This window comes from Gymnoscopelus microlampas (assembly GCF_963454915.1).
Source record: "Gymnoscopelus microlampas genome assembly, chromosome: 23".
Classification (NCBI taxonomy): domain Eukaryota; kingdom Metazoa; phylum Chordata; class Actinopteri; order Myctophiformes; family Myctophidae; genus Gymnoscopelus; species Gymnoscopelus microlampas.
This window is the reverse complement of record NC_139960.1, coordinates 10,705,564-10,723,355: the sequence shown is the minus strand read 5'-3', so window position 1 is coordinate 10,723,355 and position 17,792 is coordinate 10,705,564. Positions and strand designations below refer to the sequence as shown.

General features: G+C 42.2%; 1 protein-coding gene across 3 annotated transcripts in view; it reads right to left on the bottom strand.

Moving 5' to 3' along the window:
- Positions 1-461: 461 nt before the first annotated feature.
- Positions 462-17,792, bottom strand: part of wnk1b (WNK lysine deficient protein kinase 1b) — a 112,416-nt gene continuing 95,085 nt past the window's right edge. For all 3 annotated transcript variants that reach the window (XM_084050434.1, XM_084050436.1, XM_084050435.1), the window contains 5 exons: positions 16,122-16,251; positions 14,697-14,894; positions 5,025-5,197; positions 4,082-4,138; positions 462-3,575 (listed from right to left, as the gene is read on the bottom strand). In XM_084050434.1, the coding sequence (XP_083906560.1) occupies positions 3,171-3,575; positions 4,082-4,138; positions 5,025-5,197; positions 14,697-14,894; positions 16,122-16,251 (963 nt within the window). In that variant the 3' untranslated portion in view covers positions 462-3,170. The remainder of the gene's footprint in view (positions 3,576-4,081; positions 4,139-5,024; positions 5,198-14,696; positions 14,895-16,121; positions 16,252-17,792) is intronic.

The window sequence follows — 17,792 nt, the reverse complement described above, 5'->3', positions numbered from 1 at the left end:
CACACACACTGAACTTGGCTGTTTAAAGGTTCCTATAAGAAGAGATACCAGGGGGCTGGAGAAATATAAAACTGCAAAGTTATTCAAGTACATTGAAATGGACACCAACATCTTATACAATCACATTTATCAAAGAACAAATGTTCAGGTTATTTAAAGTGTCTGATATATAGCACTGTATTGTACTGTATTCATTAAATACAAATATTTATAGCTAGCATTACTTTTTTACCTAAATATTCACCATCCCGACATTCACACTTTTTAAAATTGGGATTTAATTTGAGGTCAATTGCCCTTCATTTCAATTAAGTAGGTTAATTGAAAACAGCTTTTGGTAGGATGATTGGTTTTCTGATTGGACTGATTGGAGTTTTAAGGACTCTTGTTATTGCAAAGACAGGTTCATTATTTTCTGAAAAAGAAAAAGAAAATTGAATTGAAAGATAATTGAATCCAAATGGTGTTTAAATCTTTATTTTGTCAACTTTATTTTTCACCTAAAACTAGCGTCCAACAACATTTCTCTAATAACAATAGTAACAAAGAAGAATCACAGTGTTTCCACATGGGAGTGTGTAAGAATAGACCCTTACAGGTCTACTTTTACACTCAAGAGTTAAACTAACACTCTCTGTTCACATAACGCCTGCCTTTGTTTCTGTTTGTTTTAAATATAATGATATTCATAAACAACATAACAGTAACAATAATAACATGATAATAATATAATTTTGTATTTATAAACTAAAAGCTGAGATGAGGTGCGCTACAGTAGGTGTTTGTGTGTATGAGCGTCTGCATTTGTGTGCATTTCAGAACGCAAACTGGGGTGAACAAGCAGAACAAACCCAAGTAAACGAATGAGGAAAAACTAAACAGTAAACACCAGAACCAAATGGAATCATCATGGCCGACATTCTAACGCTGTACAGAGACTGCCGTTATTACGGTAACAAGGCCACTTTTATTCACAACATATTTGGGCGACACATTTTCAACAAGGTTTCTATTATTGCAACGCAAAGAGGCAACAAAGAGAGGAGAGAGAGACAGAGGGACAGATAGAGGGACGGATGGAGCGAGTGGTTGGACGGTAGAGGATGTGTTGTTTCTATCATCTTATGTGTCCATTCACTTCACTGCCAAGGAGACCTAGTACACCGCCATGGGGATTTGGTACACTGCCATGGGGATCTACAACATTGCCATGGGGATCACTGCCAAGGGGATCTAGTACACTGTCAAAGGGATCTAGTACACTGCCAAGGGGATCTAGTACACTGCCAAGGGGATCTAGTACACTGCCAAGGGGATCTAGTACACTGCCAAGGGGATATAGTACACTACCATGGGGACCCAGTCCACTACTAAGGAGTCATAGTACACTACCAATTATTTAGTCCGTTTTGATAAACATATAGTTTAATTTCCTCATCACTCAATAGATCCATGGTAAAAAATAATTAAAACTGTCCAAACCATACTTCACTTTTCAGGAGATGGTACAATTAGTGTACCATCAAGTGTGCGCCGAGCCACTCCGTTCCCTAACACTGTCAGAAGCAGTGTACTACTATGGATGCTAGGACACAGACACCCCTCTCTCTATTGCTCTCCATCCAACCTGTATCTGTCCTGCCATCTCTCACTATGTTGTCTCAAGGGGGCTGGGGGCGTTGGTTAGTGACAGAGAAGAGACGAAGCATGTTCATCTTTGTTCCTGGTTTAGTAAGTTCTATCAGTCCTGAAACACTCCAAACCTGCTGTACACTCCAAGCCTTGCTTTTCATTAGGGACCCTGGTTTACGTTTCAAACCAGTTTTATATTGCAGACCAGTTCACCTCCATCACACTGGCATGTACACGATGTACAATCAAACACAAAATGTAAAAAAATACAAACTGAAATCAAACCCAATGATGTACGCGACATTCTGCTGATGTAACATTTGAACAACACATTTCCGGAAAATATGTTTTATGAACTTACTGATCTCCACCCTACCATCGTCACACTCTACTACTCACCTAATATCATTATCTTTTGTGCGCTGATATTGTGCTCAACTGAGGAAGCCAAATTGCTTAGTTGGAAGTGACCACTGGGTGGCGATAGAGTGCTCCAGACTGTTGGTGTGCTGACTTGCTTACAATGCTTCAAGTTGAATCTGGATCAACTTAAAAAGGCACAAAAGACACATTTTCTTTGTAGCCTCGCTTCTTTAAGGTCTTAGGTAACTTTTTAAATATAAAGCTTTCGACAACGCCGACTTTTTATCCTATTCGGTTGAACTTTAAAGGATGTTCTATTGTTTCCGACAGTGTTGACTGAGAGCTAAAGCATGTTTGTAGCGCTTAAGAGAAAAAAGACATTCCAACTCCTAGTAAAGATCTCCATGCATTGAACTGGGCTTCGGTTGCTGCATAGTAACTGCAGTGGCAAAACGCCCAGCATGGCTCACATGCATCTGTTCAGCACTACTAGATATAAGGCTAGAGGACCAGTGGACAAAGACGCTGGCGCTCTTCCAATAAACCACTGTCATTCTTACGTTTCCCCACATCCCTCCATTCTTGCAATAGCACTTTTTTTGCATCCCTCCAAGCAGAAAATGGGTTTTAATTAAATTGCGAGCACACAATGGCACAAAGTGAACCCAAGTAACGGAAGCCCATGAATCATCTCACACGCCAAACCCTGTCAAACCCTCTTTGGCCTTTGGAGCGTTGCATCCAAAACGCTCTTTTTTCTCCTTCAGCAGTTTTTTTTGGGGTTTTTTTTTTTTCGTTTCCGGCTGTGAAAACCACACAGTCAAGTCTCTGCAATACAGGAGTGTAAGTGTGTGTGTTCAATCTGTGTGTGTGTGTGTGTGTGTGTGTGTGTGTGTGTGTGTGTGTGTGTGTGTGTGTGTGTGTGTGTGTGTGTGTGTGTGTGTGTGTGTGTGTGTGTGTGTGTGGCAATCCTCCAGTGCTAACACACACACACACACACACAATGACAGAAGCATTGAGAGGTGATGAGGAGACACACTAACTCCTTGTTCCTTTAAAAAACGGGTCATGTCCTTTCCATGTCCCTTTCCTTGTCCCCTCCACACGCTCCGCTCCCACAGCCACACACATCACTTCTCTGTTCCATTCCAGGCAGGCAGCGGTCTGGACGGCCGCTATGTGGTCCTGAGGTCTGGCTTCCCGGGGCTACTGACAGACTTCTGCAGCGTGCCGGTCAGGTGGAAAGCCTGGAGCGGAGCGGAGCCTGGGATCTGGCCTCCTCCTCCTGCTCCTCCTCCGCCCAGCGTGCTCCCCGGGTAAGAGGGGCTCAGGGGCTGGGAGGCGCTGGTCAGCGGGGACTCGGGGCGCGTCGGGACCTGGTTGTTGGCGGGGCCGCACCACTGGACCCCCCTCCACTGGGGGGCCAGCGGAGGGCTGGAGGAGGAGGCGGGGCGGCACAGAGACCCCTTGCGGGCGGAGGCGAGAGACGTGGCGGAGACGCCGGCCAGCGCGGCCACGCTGCTGGGACACAGCTGGCTGGGAGCAGAGTACTTCCTGCCTGGATTGGCTGACTGGACCACCTGGAGAAAGAGAGAGAGAGAGAGTAACTAAGTATACATGTACTCAAGCACCGTACTTTTACTTCTACTCCACTACATCTCAGAGGCAAATATTGTACTTCTACTCCACTACAGTTATTTTAATACTTTTAGTTACTAGTTAATTTGAAAATTTTGATTATTATTACGAAACCACTTCAGCCCTATATTCATTTCGGCCATTTGCAAATAGCCGATCTACAAGCTCACAATGCGTTGCGATGCAACGCATTGTGAGCTTGTAGATCTCCTGTTTTCCAACATATTTGTATGCATTTTATACATTTTATACATTTGAAAAAGGGACATTCAGCATAATGAGTACTTTCTACTTTTGGTATGTAAGTACATTTTGATACCAATACCTTTGTACATTTTGAAATCTGGACTTTTACTTGTAACAGATTATTTCTACATTGCAGTATTGATACTTTTACTTAAATAAAAATAAATAGTACTTTTTCCACCACTGTATGTGTGTCTCTAACCTCGTAGCTGTGTCCCTGGGTCTGCGTCTGTGGCAGCTGTTTGGCACTTCTCTTGCCCTGGATCAATTTCACAATTGATTAACATAATCATCGGTAGCCATAGCATTTTGCGCTCGCACTCGCACACACACACACACACACACACACACACACACACACACACACACACACACACACACACACACACACACACACACACACACACACACACACACTTATTTTCCCTGCATTAAACCTTTACAAATGGCTGATGTCACATGAAGCTGTAACATAACTGGGAGTTGACAGGTCAACTAACTTGACCTGAGTGTGTGCAGGTCAACTAACTTGACCTGAGTGCAGCTTACACATATATGGCTGCTGCTGTTCATTGGAGCGACGTATGTCTGTGAAAGCAGGTGGTCTCTCCAAAATGAGTCATCATGAGTTCTCAAAGAATTTTCAAATGATTTAGTTTGTTAAAATTGGACATGTAGTTATGTTATGATACAGGATACTTGGTTACATTAAGAAATTAGGTTTTTATACCAAACCAACTTGTCTTACGTAGACAATAACAGTATGTTTTTTTTTTAAAGTGAATTATAATAATACATTTTATTTATATTGCACTTTACATTTAATAATAATATCTAAAATTGATATAGCACTTTTCTAAGTACCCAAAGACGCTTTAAGTGGGGGGGAGAAGAAAACAAGAAAAGTAAAACAACTTCAGTGGAATGATGATATTAAAGAGATAGTTCACTTTTTTCTATCGATTAGTCACCAAATGGAGACTTGAATTCATGAATATCTTTTTAGTTTTTGTCGCATTCCGAATCCAATAATTTGATGACCAGCGGACCGGTAGGCAGCGGTTCTGGTAGGAGACCTCCTACCGGAACTGCTGCTGGTCAATTTTTTTTGGGTGAACTATCCCTTTTAGACTGCTGTGTCTCACCTGGGAAAGGTTCATGGCGTCTCTAGCCCAGTTGTCCACCAGCTTGTGAAGGTCGTCGGTGAAGGTTCCTTTCCTGGGGTGGGGCGGGGCAGACACACTGGTGGACAGAGACTGGGAGCCAGCATGATGACTCGACATACACGGACCACCTACTGCATTGGTGCTGGTGGTCCCTGGAGAGAGAGAGAGAGAGAGAGAGAGACAGAGCGAGGGAGAGAGAGAGAGACGGAGCGAGGGAGAGAGAGAGAGAGAGAGAGAGAGAGAGAGAGAGAGACAGAGCGAGGGAGAGAGAGAGAGACGGAGCGAGGGAGAGAGAGAGAGAGAGAGAGAGAGAGAGAGAGAGACAGAGCGAGGGAGAGAGAGAGACAGAGCGAGGGAGAGAGAGAGAGAGAGAGAGATATGGAGAGAGAGAGAGAGAGAGAGAGAGAGAGAGAGAGAGAGAGAGAGAGAGAGAGAGACAGAGCGAGGGAGAGAGAGAGAGACGGAGCGAGGGAGAGAGAGAGAGAGAGAGAGAGAGAGAGAGAGACAGAGCGAGGGAGAGAGAGAGACAGAGCGAGGGAGAGAGAGAGAGAGAGAGAGATATGGAGAGAGAGAGAGATATGGAGAAAAAATGATTACAAATACGTAAACAGAATTATTATTATTATTTCAATTAACCTATTAAGACCGGGAACGCATCTGTGTCACTTTAGATTTCTTTGGCTATTAAAAAATAGCAGATCTACAAGCTCATAGCGCAGCACATTGTGCAAATCTTTGAATATATACATTTCTAACTCAAATCTTTGCTTCTGGAGGTCCCTGGAACAAAATATTTTCAGATGGGGGTCCGTGGATACATTTTTGAGATTTGAGTTAAACATTTTCGCTTTAAATATATATATATATATTCAAAGATTTGCACAAATCTTCGCTTTTTTTGTTTTGTTGCAGATCTACAAGCTCATAGCTTGTATATCTGCTGTATTTTGAATAGCCAAATATACATCTAAACATGACACAGATGCGTTACAGGTCTAAATGGGTTAAACTTTTGTTCATTATGATCCATTATGCAACTGGTTCTCAAACCTTTTAATTTCAAGGACTTAATGGTATGAATTAGGGGCTACGGACCCACATAACTCTCAGAGTTACAGACCTGGAAGGGTACATTTGGTTCCCTACTGCCAATAATTTAACTGGGGGACCCCCAGGAGACCCCGTCAAGGACCCCTAGGGGTCCCCAGACCCCACTTTGAGAACCACTGCCTCATGGTATTGTACTGTAAACATTCTGTCCTACAAAGCAATGCAGCAGTAATGGTGGGTGAAGAAACTGACTTCATCGCATGGTTTTACCAAAAGTATTGTCGTTGCAGATGTTGATAATATGACGTTTAGCAGCATTTAATGCATAATATTTACTCAATATTAATCCCACATTCCTAATGTCTGAGTCAGAGCATGTGTGGTTTAAAACACTGGTTCTTTCATGTCAAGGATTCCCAAAATGATATGTAGTTGGCAGCGGACCCCCATCTCAAGTATTTTGTTCCAGGGACCCCCAGAAGCAAAGATTTGAGTTACAAATGTTCGCTTAAAAATATATATATATTCAATGGTTTTCACAAATTTTCAAGATTTTTCTAAAATAGCCAAAGTATACAAGGTTAAAGTGGTTCAAATTATTGTGATGCTATATTAACACATTTTGCTGGGGACACCCTGGAACCCCCCCCCCCCCAAGGACCCCTGGGGGTCCCCAGACCACACTTTGAGAACCAGTGGTTTAAAACACATGACCTCATTACTGCAGTTTGCTTTTGCAATAGATGCACATTCCTAACTGTGGTGTGTGTGTGTGTGTGTGTGTGTGTGTGTGTTTGTCTTGAAACTGCAGTTCATTCTCTGGCCATTAGATGGAGCGCTGCCCTTCTCTAAACAGCCAGGCTGACTGCAGTGATGGCACAGTTTTCAGGCTGGATAGATAATCACAAGTCTCTCTCTGGTTCTCAAATTGGGGTCCGGGGTTCTTGAGGGGGTTCCAGGGGTCCCCAGCAAAATGTGTTAATAATATGACATCAACATCACTTGTGATGCGCCGTGAGCTTGTAGCTCTGCTATTGTCAAAAGGTTTTTAAAAATCTTGAAACAATTGTGGAAAATGTGTAATAATTTTCAACAACCCAAATCTTCTGTTATGGGGTCCCTCCAAATCTACACTGTAAAATCCTCAGTGTTCATTTAACTCTCATTTAAAGGACGTGCAAATGGTTTGATTCCATTTGTACACTCTCAGAGTTACAGACCCAAAAGGGTCCAGTTGGACCCCTGGTCCTTGAGAAACAGTGATTTTAGAGGTTCTATCTATTCTGTTCTAAACATCTAGTTAGGTGGTAAGTTTACTCTAACATACATTTTGACACTTCAGAGAACTGTTAATGTGTTAACACTCATCGTTTAAATGTTAGATCTTGTTAGATAAAGGCTTTATAGAGGCTTAATGTAATTAAGCCTCTATAAACTACAGTATACTCTGTGTTATAAGCTACGTTCTGCTGTGTCATGGTAAATAAAATGGAGGAAAATAAAAGTGAGGGGGGGTACTCTGAGTCATGACGGTGTGCAGCAGCATGGAATTCTGGGAAATGTAGTCCAGACAGCAAGCCATGCTAAGGAAAGGGAGGGGGGCGAGACAACATCACGGGGAGTATGGTGTGTGTGTGTGTGTGTGTGTGTGTGTGTGTGTGTGTGTGTGTGTGTGTGTGTGTTTGTGTACGCACGCACGCGTATGAGCGTATGAGCGTGCATACATGCACATTCATACGTGCATGTATGTCGAATGTATGCAGATAATGAGACAAACCTGATTTCAATTCAGTCCGCGATTTCAAATAGTTATTTTGCTTTAGAAAATAAGTTCAATGTTCAGAAATTCCACAGCAACAAAAAAGTTTTAAATACATGTCATTGAAACATAATGTATAGTTCTGCTTGGTTTCAGTTAACAGAGTACATCTGCTGTATTGGAAGTCGTTACGGTAACGCTGCTAAGGATATACAGTAGATACTGTAATGACTGTTGTACCGCGCGCGTCGACGCGCTAACCATATTGTTCCTGTTAAGCCACACCTCCTGAAGCACGTATGTCAGGAGAGCTATCCACAATTAAAATCATCATGACCAGCGGACCTTTAAGCAGTGGTGTAAAGTAACTAAGTACATTTACTCAAGTACTGTACTTGTGTACACTTTTGAGGATTTTTTACTTTAGTGGAATATTTCCAATTTTACTATTACTTCTACTCCACTACATCTCAGAGGCAAATATTGTACTTTTACTACACTACAATTATTTGACAGCTGTAGTTACTACTGTAGTTACTTTGTAGATCTAGATTATAATTACAAAACATGCATGAACCACTTCAGCCCTATATACATTTCGGCCATTTGAAAATAGCCGATCTACAAGCTTGCAATGCATCACATAGTGAGCTTGTAGATCTTCAAAAGATTTTTATACATGTTGAACTTGTGAAATGGGATATTTCTATACTGCAGTATTGATACTTTTACTTAAGTAAAAAACGTGAGTACTTTTTCCACCACTGCTTGTAAGTGGTTTGGTTTGTTACAAATGCCAGACATGTAGTTCAGGCCCAATATGGCGGCAACGTTGGCGTACCATCCAGCGGCCATTGTCTACATACATTATGTCTATTCGGTTTTTAAGTCTGACGTCTTTTTGTAGTCCAACGTCACTTCCGGGTCCAAGAGGCACCAAGTGCCGTCCGCTCTTCATTGTAAACAAACATGTCAGAACCCGTAAATCTTTTTGCAATAACCTCCTTTTTCAGAAACGGAACCATTGAGGGTTAAAAAGGGTCTTAATGCTTATATCATAGACAGTACAAATTAGGCTAATATATGTATTTATATACATATTTATTATATATTATTATTTATTATTATTATTAATATTATGTTATTTTTTGTTTATATTTATATATATAAAATAATGATTTCCTCTTCTCTTTGTCGTTGTCAGGAAAGCGGTAGAATGACACTTCAGTTTTTATTTTAGTCTCAGATCTGTTAAAACAGTGAGGGACACAGCACTGCGCATATTGGCAAAACACACACTTGGACCCGGAAATTGTTCTGACATAGGTCACGGCTTAACACCAACCACAAGTAACTGAACTGAAATGACCTCAAACCTGACTAGGGATTGATGGGGCAGCAGCACACACAGTATAAGCCTGAGTTATACTTAGTTATGTAACTAAGTATAAGTCAGGTATTAGGGTGGAGGAGGTAAGTGGGAGGATGGATTGAGGGACAGAGAGAGGGGAGGATGGATGGATGGATGGATGAAAAGGCCAAAAAGAGAGATAGTTACTACAGAGCTGGTTGCAGGGGCAGACTTTTTTCACCATCTTCCCTGTTGATTGTACGATTTGGGGAGAGAGTCAAGAGTTAAAGCCCCGCCCCACAAACCACATCAATCTCACACACAATGCATCCTGGGACTATGAGTTCTTAAAAGTACCCGAACAAACAGTTAACTCAGGGTTGGGTCACTCAAATAGAATTGCCATTGACTAAAGATGGCTGCCTTCCAGGGGATGTCACGTCCCAATAGTCCCATCCCCCCAGAGTGATGTCACAACACAAGGCTGCTAACCTTATGGACCTCAATACTTCACCCCAAAATACATTTTACCGCGTGGCTCTGCAAGAGAGGGTCTGTCTGTGTGTGTGTGTGTGTGTGTGTGTGTGTGTGTGTGTAGGTGTGTGTGTGTGTGTGTGTGTGTGTGTGTGTGTGTGTGTGTGTGTGTGTGTGCGCGTGCGTGCGTGCGTCCCAAACTGCTGGACCGTATCCGTACATAATCGCCTAACTGCAATTATTTGAGATAATCGCAATCATTTTTTACATAATCGTCTACATGTTCAAACATTTTTCAACTTTGTTTCATTTTCAAATATTAAAAACAGCAGATCTATAAGCTTACAACGCGTCACTTCTTGAAACGTGACGTGTTGTAAGCTTGTAGATCAGCTATTTCTGCTATTTTTACATACATTTATATGTATTTTTACATTTATAATTTGGTATAAAATACATACTATTAAATATGTTAATAATGTCTTTGTATATTTAAGTTATTTATCATATATGCCCTGTTTTTTATTTTATTCATACGTCCCAATGTTCAATGGCCAAACACACAATGAAATTGTTAATCGCAATTATTTGAGTGACAATTAATCACGCTAACAGTATAGGCCACATTCATGTTTTATACTTTTACAAATATTTAAACATTTTTGTAACAGGGCTGAGATTGCTTGATTTATCATAGATGGCTGAAGTCACTGGCCCGGCCAGATGAAGTCCGAGATCCACATGGGAGGCACACCGTTTGACGTGGATCCAGAGATCCTCATAATTTCCTAGTTTTCTATCAATTCCATGTTTTCAAGGCTTCACAGGGTGAGCCATACATTTTGGGGGGGGGGGGGGGGGGGTGAAGTATTTCTTTAATGTCCGAGTTTAAATCCCCGAATGATGTGAACCATAACACAGATTACTGTAAAATGAAACCATCAAAATGACAATTTGCACATTATGTGTTAGGATTCATTTAGTTTATAATTACTTGTTTAAATGAATGCTGAATAGACTCCTTGGGTGACCAAACCCTGGTTCTGAGATGTTTCTGAGGTCCTCTGTACAGCTCATGTGGGCCACAGCAGAACTGGGTCGCAAGTTTGCAACAGTAATTATAATGACATTAATTGAAATCCCACTCTACAATTAATCCTTAATGATGATTCATTTTTAACAGCTAGAAAAAAGTGAAATACTAATAAACGCGATTCAGTTTTCTACCATCAATGACAGCTGAAAATCTGACACAGATTCTACCATTCAAAGGCCCGATCACATCAGAACCAGTCAGAGTGACATTAATTTGCATGTCCTTGTGGAACCAGAAGCTTGCTGACAAATGTACAATTAAATGAAGTAGACCATCTATCCCTGCCTCATGACTGCAAACCATGACAAATTAATAACTTGATTCCAAATCTCACTATCTCAGTATGTTTGTTTTCTTTTCGAGAAATAAAGGTTTCAATCGATCCATCCTTGCCTCACGGCTGAACGTAAACCATGACACATGCTTTATGTTTCGATTTATATTCTGGCAGAGCAGAATTGTACAAAATAGTGTTATGAGACAAAGCTACAATTATATTTTGGCTTCCTCCCCAATGCAACTGCTCCAGCCCTATCAGAGGTCAACACAGTCAAAGCAGGTTTGTTATTGGTCAATGCAAATTCTCAAGTTAATCGAACTCTACGCGATCCTTCCTTGAAGCCGAATTTTCTGTACTTTGCTGCCTACCCATTGCTACAATCGTTTGGGCATTTTTTGTAAATGCGTCATAATGAGTGTTCACGGTTCATGGTTATCCATGGTTAACATGTACTGTAGCGTGACATCACACATCCAGGGCCGGATTAAGACTTTGTAGTGCCTGGGACTACAACCAAGCTCAAAGCCCCCCCAGGCTAAACATATAACAGTGATTCAGAACCACAATCACTGCCTATTTTATCTAGCCTATTTTCACATACAATTACGTTGTCTACATTATATGCCGCCAAGTATCAGCACATGTGTCATTTTTAGATTTCTTTGGCTATTCAAAAATAGCAGATATACAAGTGCGCTATGAGCTTGTAGATCTGCTTTTTTTTTTCTTATCGTGAAAATTTCTGCAAATCTTTGAATATATATATTTTTAAAGCAGACATAAAAATAAAAAAAATCAAATCTTTGATTCTGGGGGTCCCTGGAAGAACATATTTTGAGATGGGTGGTCCGTGGTCAAATACACAAACTTTTGGGGGTCCTTGAAATAAAAATGTTTGGGAACCACGGATTTAGAAGTCATTTGTAGAATATGAAATTCTAAAATAGCAGATATACAAGCTCATAGCGCAGCACTCTGTGCCGTGCTATGAGCTTGTATATCTGCTAATTTTTGAAAAGCCAAAGAATTCTAAAAATGACACAGATGTGTTCCCGGTCTAAATGGGTTAAAATAGACTCTGAGAACCGCCGACGGCAGGTTACTAAATACTATCATATTTTAATCATTTATATGACTTATATAAGTTCATTTAAATGTTCAGTTAATCAGTCTGGTTTGTGTTGGTGCACAGCCACACACACGGTGTCATACAGTGCATGCTGGTGTGATCGGGCCTTAAAGCTGTTGCTTTCATACAGAGCTCTGAGACCCAGCTGGGAGGTAAGGGAAGGAAGGAAGGAAGGGAGGGAAGGAGAGGAGGGAAGGATAGGAGAGGGGTTGAGCTGCAGAGGGCTCAGAAGCACCTTCTATCTGGGTCGCGTAACCATGGCAACTTGTTATATTATGGTATGTGTAATTACATGTAAGATGCCTGTAATAGTAACTGATCCGAGTGCTTCAGAGAGCCAATGCAAATCACTAGAGACATTTAACTGAAATTCCCATGTACTTACACATACCTGATAATATCCAGCACTTATTGCAGTTTGAATATTTTAAAACAGTAAAACATTTTAATATAAACTACATCTAAGTTTAAAAAAAAGAGAGAGAAGAGAAAAAAAAGGTTAACTTGTTTAAGAACTGGATTTAAACCAGTAAATCATAAATGACAAAAATAAACAATAACAATAAAATGAATCTATACATGGTCAATATGTGATGGGAAGTTGGAACACATGTTGTCATGGTGTGGGGGGGGTGCTATTGTGCAGTGATGTCATTCTATGATGGGAAATGCTTTTATTATGATGTCATTATGACAGAGGAGCTAGCGTCTGATGTGTGGCAGAATGACAGAACAACATCTAAAAGGAGAGGAAGAAAATGGAAGAATGGAGAAAAATGACACATTACAGAGCAAAGGAAAAGAAAGCAAGCAAAGCTAAAAAGATTTGGAAATATAGATAGATATATGGTTAGATAAATGGATATATGGATATATGGATATATGGATGGATATATGGATGGATAGATGGAGGTGGATTGATAAATAGAGAAAGAGTAACCAACTGTTGTTATATAGGAAGAAAACGAAGACAATGAGACTTAATGGATAGAAGGAGAACAAAGCAGAAGTTAAGGAAAGATCCATAGACAGAACAAAGAAGGAAAGGAATTAAGTGTTACACACAAGAAGAGAACACAAAGAAGAAGAGATGGGGAAGGAATTAAGCGTTACACACAAAGAGCCAAGCAGGGCGTACTGAGGAAGCGTGTCCTCCTTCCTGTTGGCTTGAACGGCAAACGCTCCGAACCCCAACTGAACCCTACACAGCCTGGAGAGGAGAGGAGAGGAGAGGAGAGGAGAGGAGAGGACAGGAGAGGAGAGGAGAGGAGACAGAAGGGTGGAGGAGAAGAGAGAGAGGGGAGGAGAAGAGAGAGAAGAGAGGAGTGGTGGAGAGAAGAGAGGAGAAAGACAGGGAGAGAGAGACAGACAGACAGACAAGGAAAGCGAGAAAGACAGGGAAAGACAGACGAGAATGGCAATAAGAGAAAGACAGGGAGGAGAAGAGACAAGAGATAGAAGAACAGATTGCAATAGTCAGCATCACACAGACAGAGAGACAGACAGACAGAAAAAGGCAGAGAGACAGACAAAGGCAGAGAGAGATAAATAGATCCAAATAGAAACGGAGTAGTGTTTAAACCTGCAGGCAGCCTCCTCTTTATTTGTTTACATGCACATCTGTATTACGTGTGTGTGTGTGTGTGTGTGTGTGTGTGTGTGTGTGTGTGTGTGTGTGTGTGTGTGTGTGTGTGTGTGTGTGTGTGTGTGTGTGTGTGTGTGTGTGTGTGTGTGTGTGTGTGGTTGTGAGATTGTTTACATGCACCAGTGTTTTGTAGATTTACACCAGCTGAGCTAATGGAGCTCAACAGGGAGCACATTGCAAATACAGGACTGCATACATTTGTTTTGCAGCACAATTAAAAACAAAGTGTGTGTGTACGGTTACACCAGTGGTTCTCAAACCTTTTCATGTCAAGGATCCACAAATTGATATATATTTGGTCGCGGACACCCATCTGAAAATATGTTATGCCAGGGACTCCCAGAAGAGAAGATTTATGTTAAAAATGTTCGCTTAAAAAAAATAATTCAAAAACCTTCACTTACAGTATATTATGTTCATTATTTTTTTTAAATAGCAGATATACAAGCTCATAGCATGGCACGAAGTGAAGTGCTATGAGCTTGTAGATCTGCTATTTTTGAATAGCCAAAGTATAAAAGATTAAAGTGGTTAAAATGATTGTGACGCTATATTGACTAATGTTGCTGGGGACCCCCTGGTACCCCCCCCAAGGACCCCGGGACCCCATTTTGAGAACCAATGCTGTACACATAGATTACTCCTGTATTTAACTCTGCTAAACATAAAGCCAGGACCATTCCAAACACTTTTGCTTGAGTCTCTTGACTCTCTTGCAGTCCAGTAGAGGGCCAGTGGAAGCCTGGGACTTGCGGTGGGTCAGCCCTACCTGTAGTGGGAGCGCCCAGGCTGGGCACAGAGAGGTGGGTCAGCCCTACCTGTAGTGGGAGCGCCCAGGCTGGGCACAGAGAGGTGGGTCAGCCCTACCTGTAGTGGGAGCGCCCAGGCTGGGCACAGAGAGCGCGGCGTCGCTGGTGTAGGCCGAGCCCAGGTTGTCACCGGAGGGAGACGGCTTCAGAGCCTGGAGCAGAGAGCTGCTTCCTGAATCGGCCAACCCTGCCGGGGATAACAGAGCCGTCTGGCCAGGGTAAACGGAGGGGACGCTCTGAGCGGATAGAGTACTGCCTGGAGAGGAGAGGACAGCAGAGGAGAGGAGAGGAGAGGAGAGGACAATGAATAAGTAAGAAATGGGTATACCTGCTTTAAGCCCCCCCACAACACCCACCCACCCACCCACCCACCCCACACACACACACACACACACACACACACACACACACACACACACACACACACACACACACACACACACACACACACACACACACACACACACACACACACACACACACACACACACACACACACACACACTCTCTTTCTCGGCTGCAATTTGACTCGGTTTCGGGCCAGAGGACTCAGGGTTTTCTTTCAGCTCATTTCTCCAAAGTAAGCTACAGCAGCTTTAAGAGATTTACTGTCAGTATAAAGGTGATATCTTTCCAAGTTTGAAGAGATGCTTGCCCAGCAGTCCACTGGTCAATAGACTGAGGCCCACAGCCAGATCAACAGACCACAAGGTGTGCAGTGCAACCCTGCCAGAGTATGCAGAGTATATACATACGTAGGTACATTTGATCAGTGGTGTAAAGTAACTAAGTACATTTACTAAATGTTAGTAAAATGTTGAGGTATTTGTACTTTACTTGAGTATTTCCAATTTCCAATACTTTTACTTCTACTCCACACCATCAAGGCAAATGTAGGCAAATATTATACTTTTACTCCACTACAATTATTTGAAAACTTTACTTACTAGTTACTTTTCAAATATGAATTATGATATTATGAAACACATATTAACCACTTTAGGCCAATTTTATACATAGGCTATTTGAAAATAGCCGATTTACAAGCTCACAAGGCGTCGCATCGCGACACGTTGTGAGCTTGTAGATCGGCTATTTTCAAACATTTTAGTACTTTTACTTTTGGTACTTTAAGTACATTTTGATGCCAATACTTTTGTACTTTTACTCAAGTAAATTTAGAATTCTGGACTTTTACTTGTAACAGAGTATTTCTATATTGCAGTATTGGTACTTTTACTTAAATAAAGAATTTGAGCACTTTTCTACCACTGCGTTTGATACAGACTGTTTATAAAGGCCTAATCTTGTCACGATCGGTACAGGCACACACACTTCCAAGTAAAATGTCTAGTATTGAAAAAAAATGTCTAGGGCTCAAAGGTTAGGGTACTTGGCTGTAGGAAGTGGTTCCGAGTTATTTTTAGTTTCAAGTTAGAGTTCAAGGTTGTGAGTTATGGTCGAAGGTTAAGGGTCAGGGTACCTGGCTGTAGAGGACTCTTTTGGCTGGTTTGTGTAGAACTGCTTCTTGAGGACTTTGAGGACTTGTTCTTGGTGGGTCGTCTCCTCCGATTGCACACCATCACTGGAGGAACAACTGCCAGAGGAGGAACCTGAACACAGGGTCAGAGAGCCCAAAGTCATATACTATCCTCCCAGCACAAGCAAGCCAGTGCACTATTTTAGTGCACTGGAGTTGGGAAAGTACCGGAAAAGACGCGCTGTGATTGGCCAGTATTCGCTTTGAGTGGCAAACGCTCACCCCAAAACATGATTTACAGTACATTAACTCGAACGGCCCTGAGTAGGCTCAAGCGAACTTCGCAACGTTCGTCACGGCGACTCGCTCGCTTTAGCTTGCTCGGCGGTGCCTCTCGTGCCTCAAGTTCGCTTGAGACGACGTGCCTCCATCACGTTCAAATAATAAATAGTCCGCGGTTGTTGGAAAAATTCGATTAGATCCCAGGAAGTTAGGGTTGGCAATCCAATGATTAGCGAGACACGCCACCAAGCCATGGCATGGGGTTCGGGCCAACTCCAATATAGTTCCATATATAGCCCTCCCAACATCCCACACAGTTAAAGGTCATTCCCCCCAAGCCAATCAAGCTAATCTGTAGCACCTGTTACTTACCTGTGTACCAATGTAATCCAAGCGCATCCAATGGACCTACCACACACACACAGGTTAGGGTAAGGGTTAGGGATAGGGTTAGTTATAATGGGGCCAGTCAGATAAACGTAACGTCAGAATAATGGGCCGTCGGAATAATGACGCGGCACAGATCAGATGAAACAAGCTGATCTACAAGCTTGTAGATCAGCTTGTATCATCTGATGTATGTGAACTTGTAGATTGATTGATTAACAACGAACGCTTCCAAACTCGAACACATTGAAAAATAATTGCTGCAAGGAATTTATTGACAGAAGGTTGCTCATAACATGACAACGGGAGATTTTTATGAAACAAAGACTTGACAGACGCAAAGAGGATAACCCAAGATATCCGTACAGGTGCAACATTGGTCAGTTTATCGTCATTTAATACAATCAGATAGCAGGGGCGGACTGGGACCAAAATTCAGCCCTGGCATTTTGTTCCGAACCGGCGGACTGGGACCAAAATTCAGCCCTGGCATTTTGTTCCGAACCACCACCCTCCCGGACCGGGGAGGGGGGGGGGGGGAGTTTCACTGTTTTAACCCAGCAACCCTATGTAAATTACGCCACTGCTGAAAAGCATCCCAGCCAAACATTAACGGAACTAATAATTGGGCCGTGCGGCCCGGGAATGTCCGTAATAATCCTAAAACGGGAGCAAAAATATTTTTCAAAATATTTTTTTGGGGTGGCGCACCGGACCACTGGCCCAGCGACCCACCGGGCATGTCCGGTATGGCAAATGGCCAGTCCGCCCCTGTCGGATAGGAATGTTGTGTTTCATGAATGGGCTGTCAAGGGAGGGTATTGCAACTGAAATGCAGATAGCATTTATAGCATCTAGGTTGTTTGCGCCTACATAGCGTGTACATATCCGTATCATCAACGGATATGTATCCCATAGCCCGGAGGGGCGGACATGTACCCCATAGCAACAACCTCTTATACACACACACACACACACACACACACACACACACACACACACACA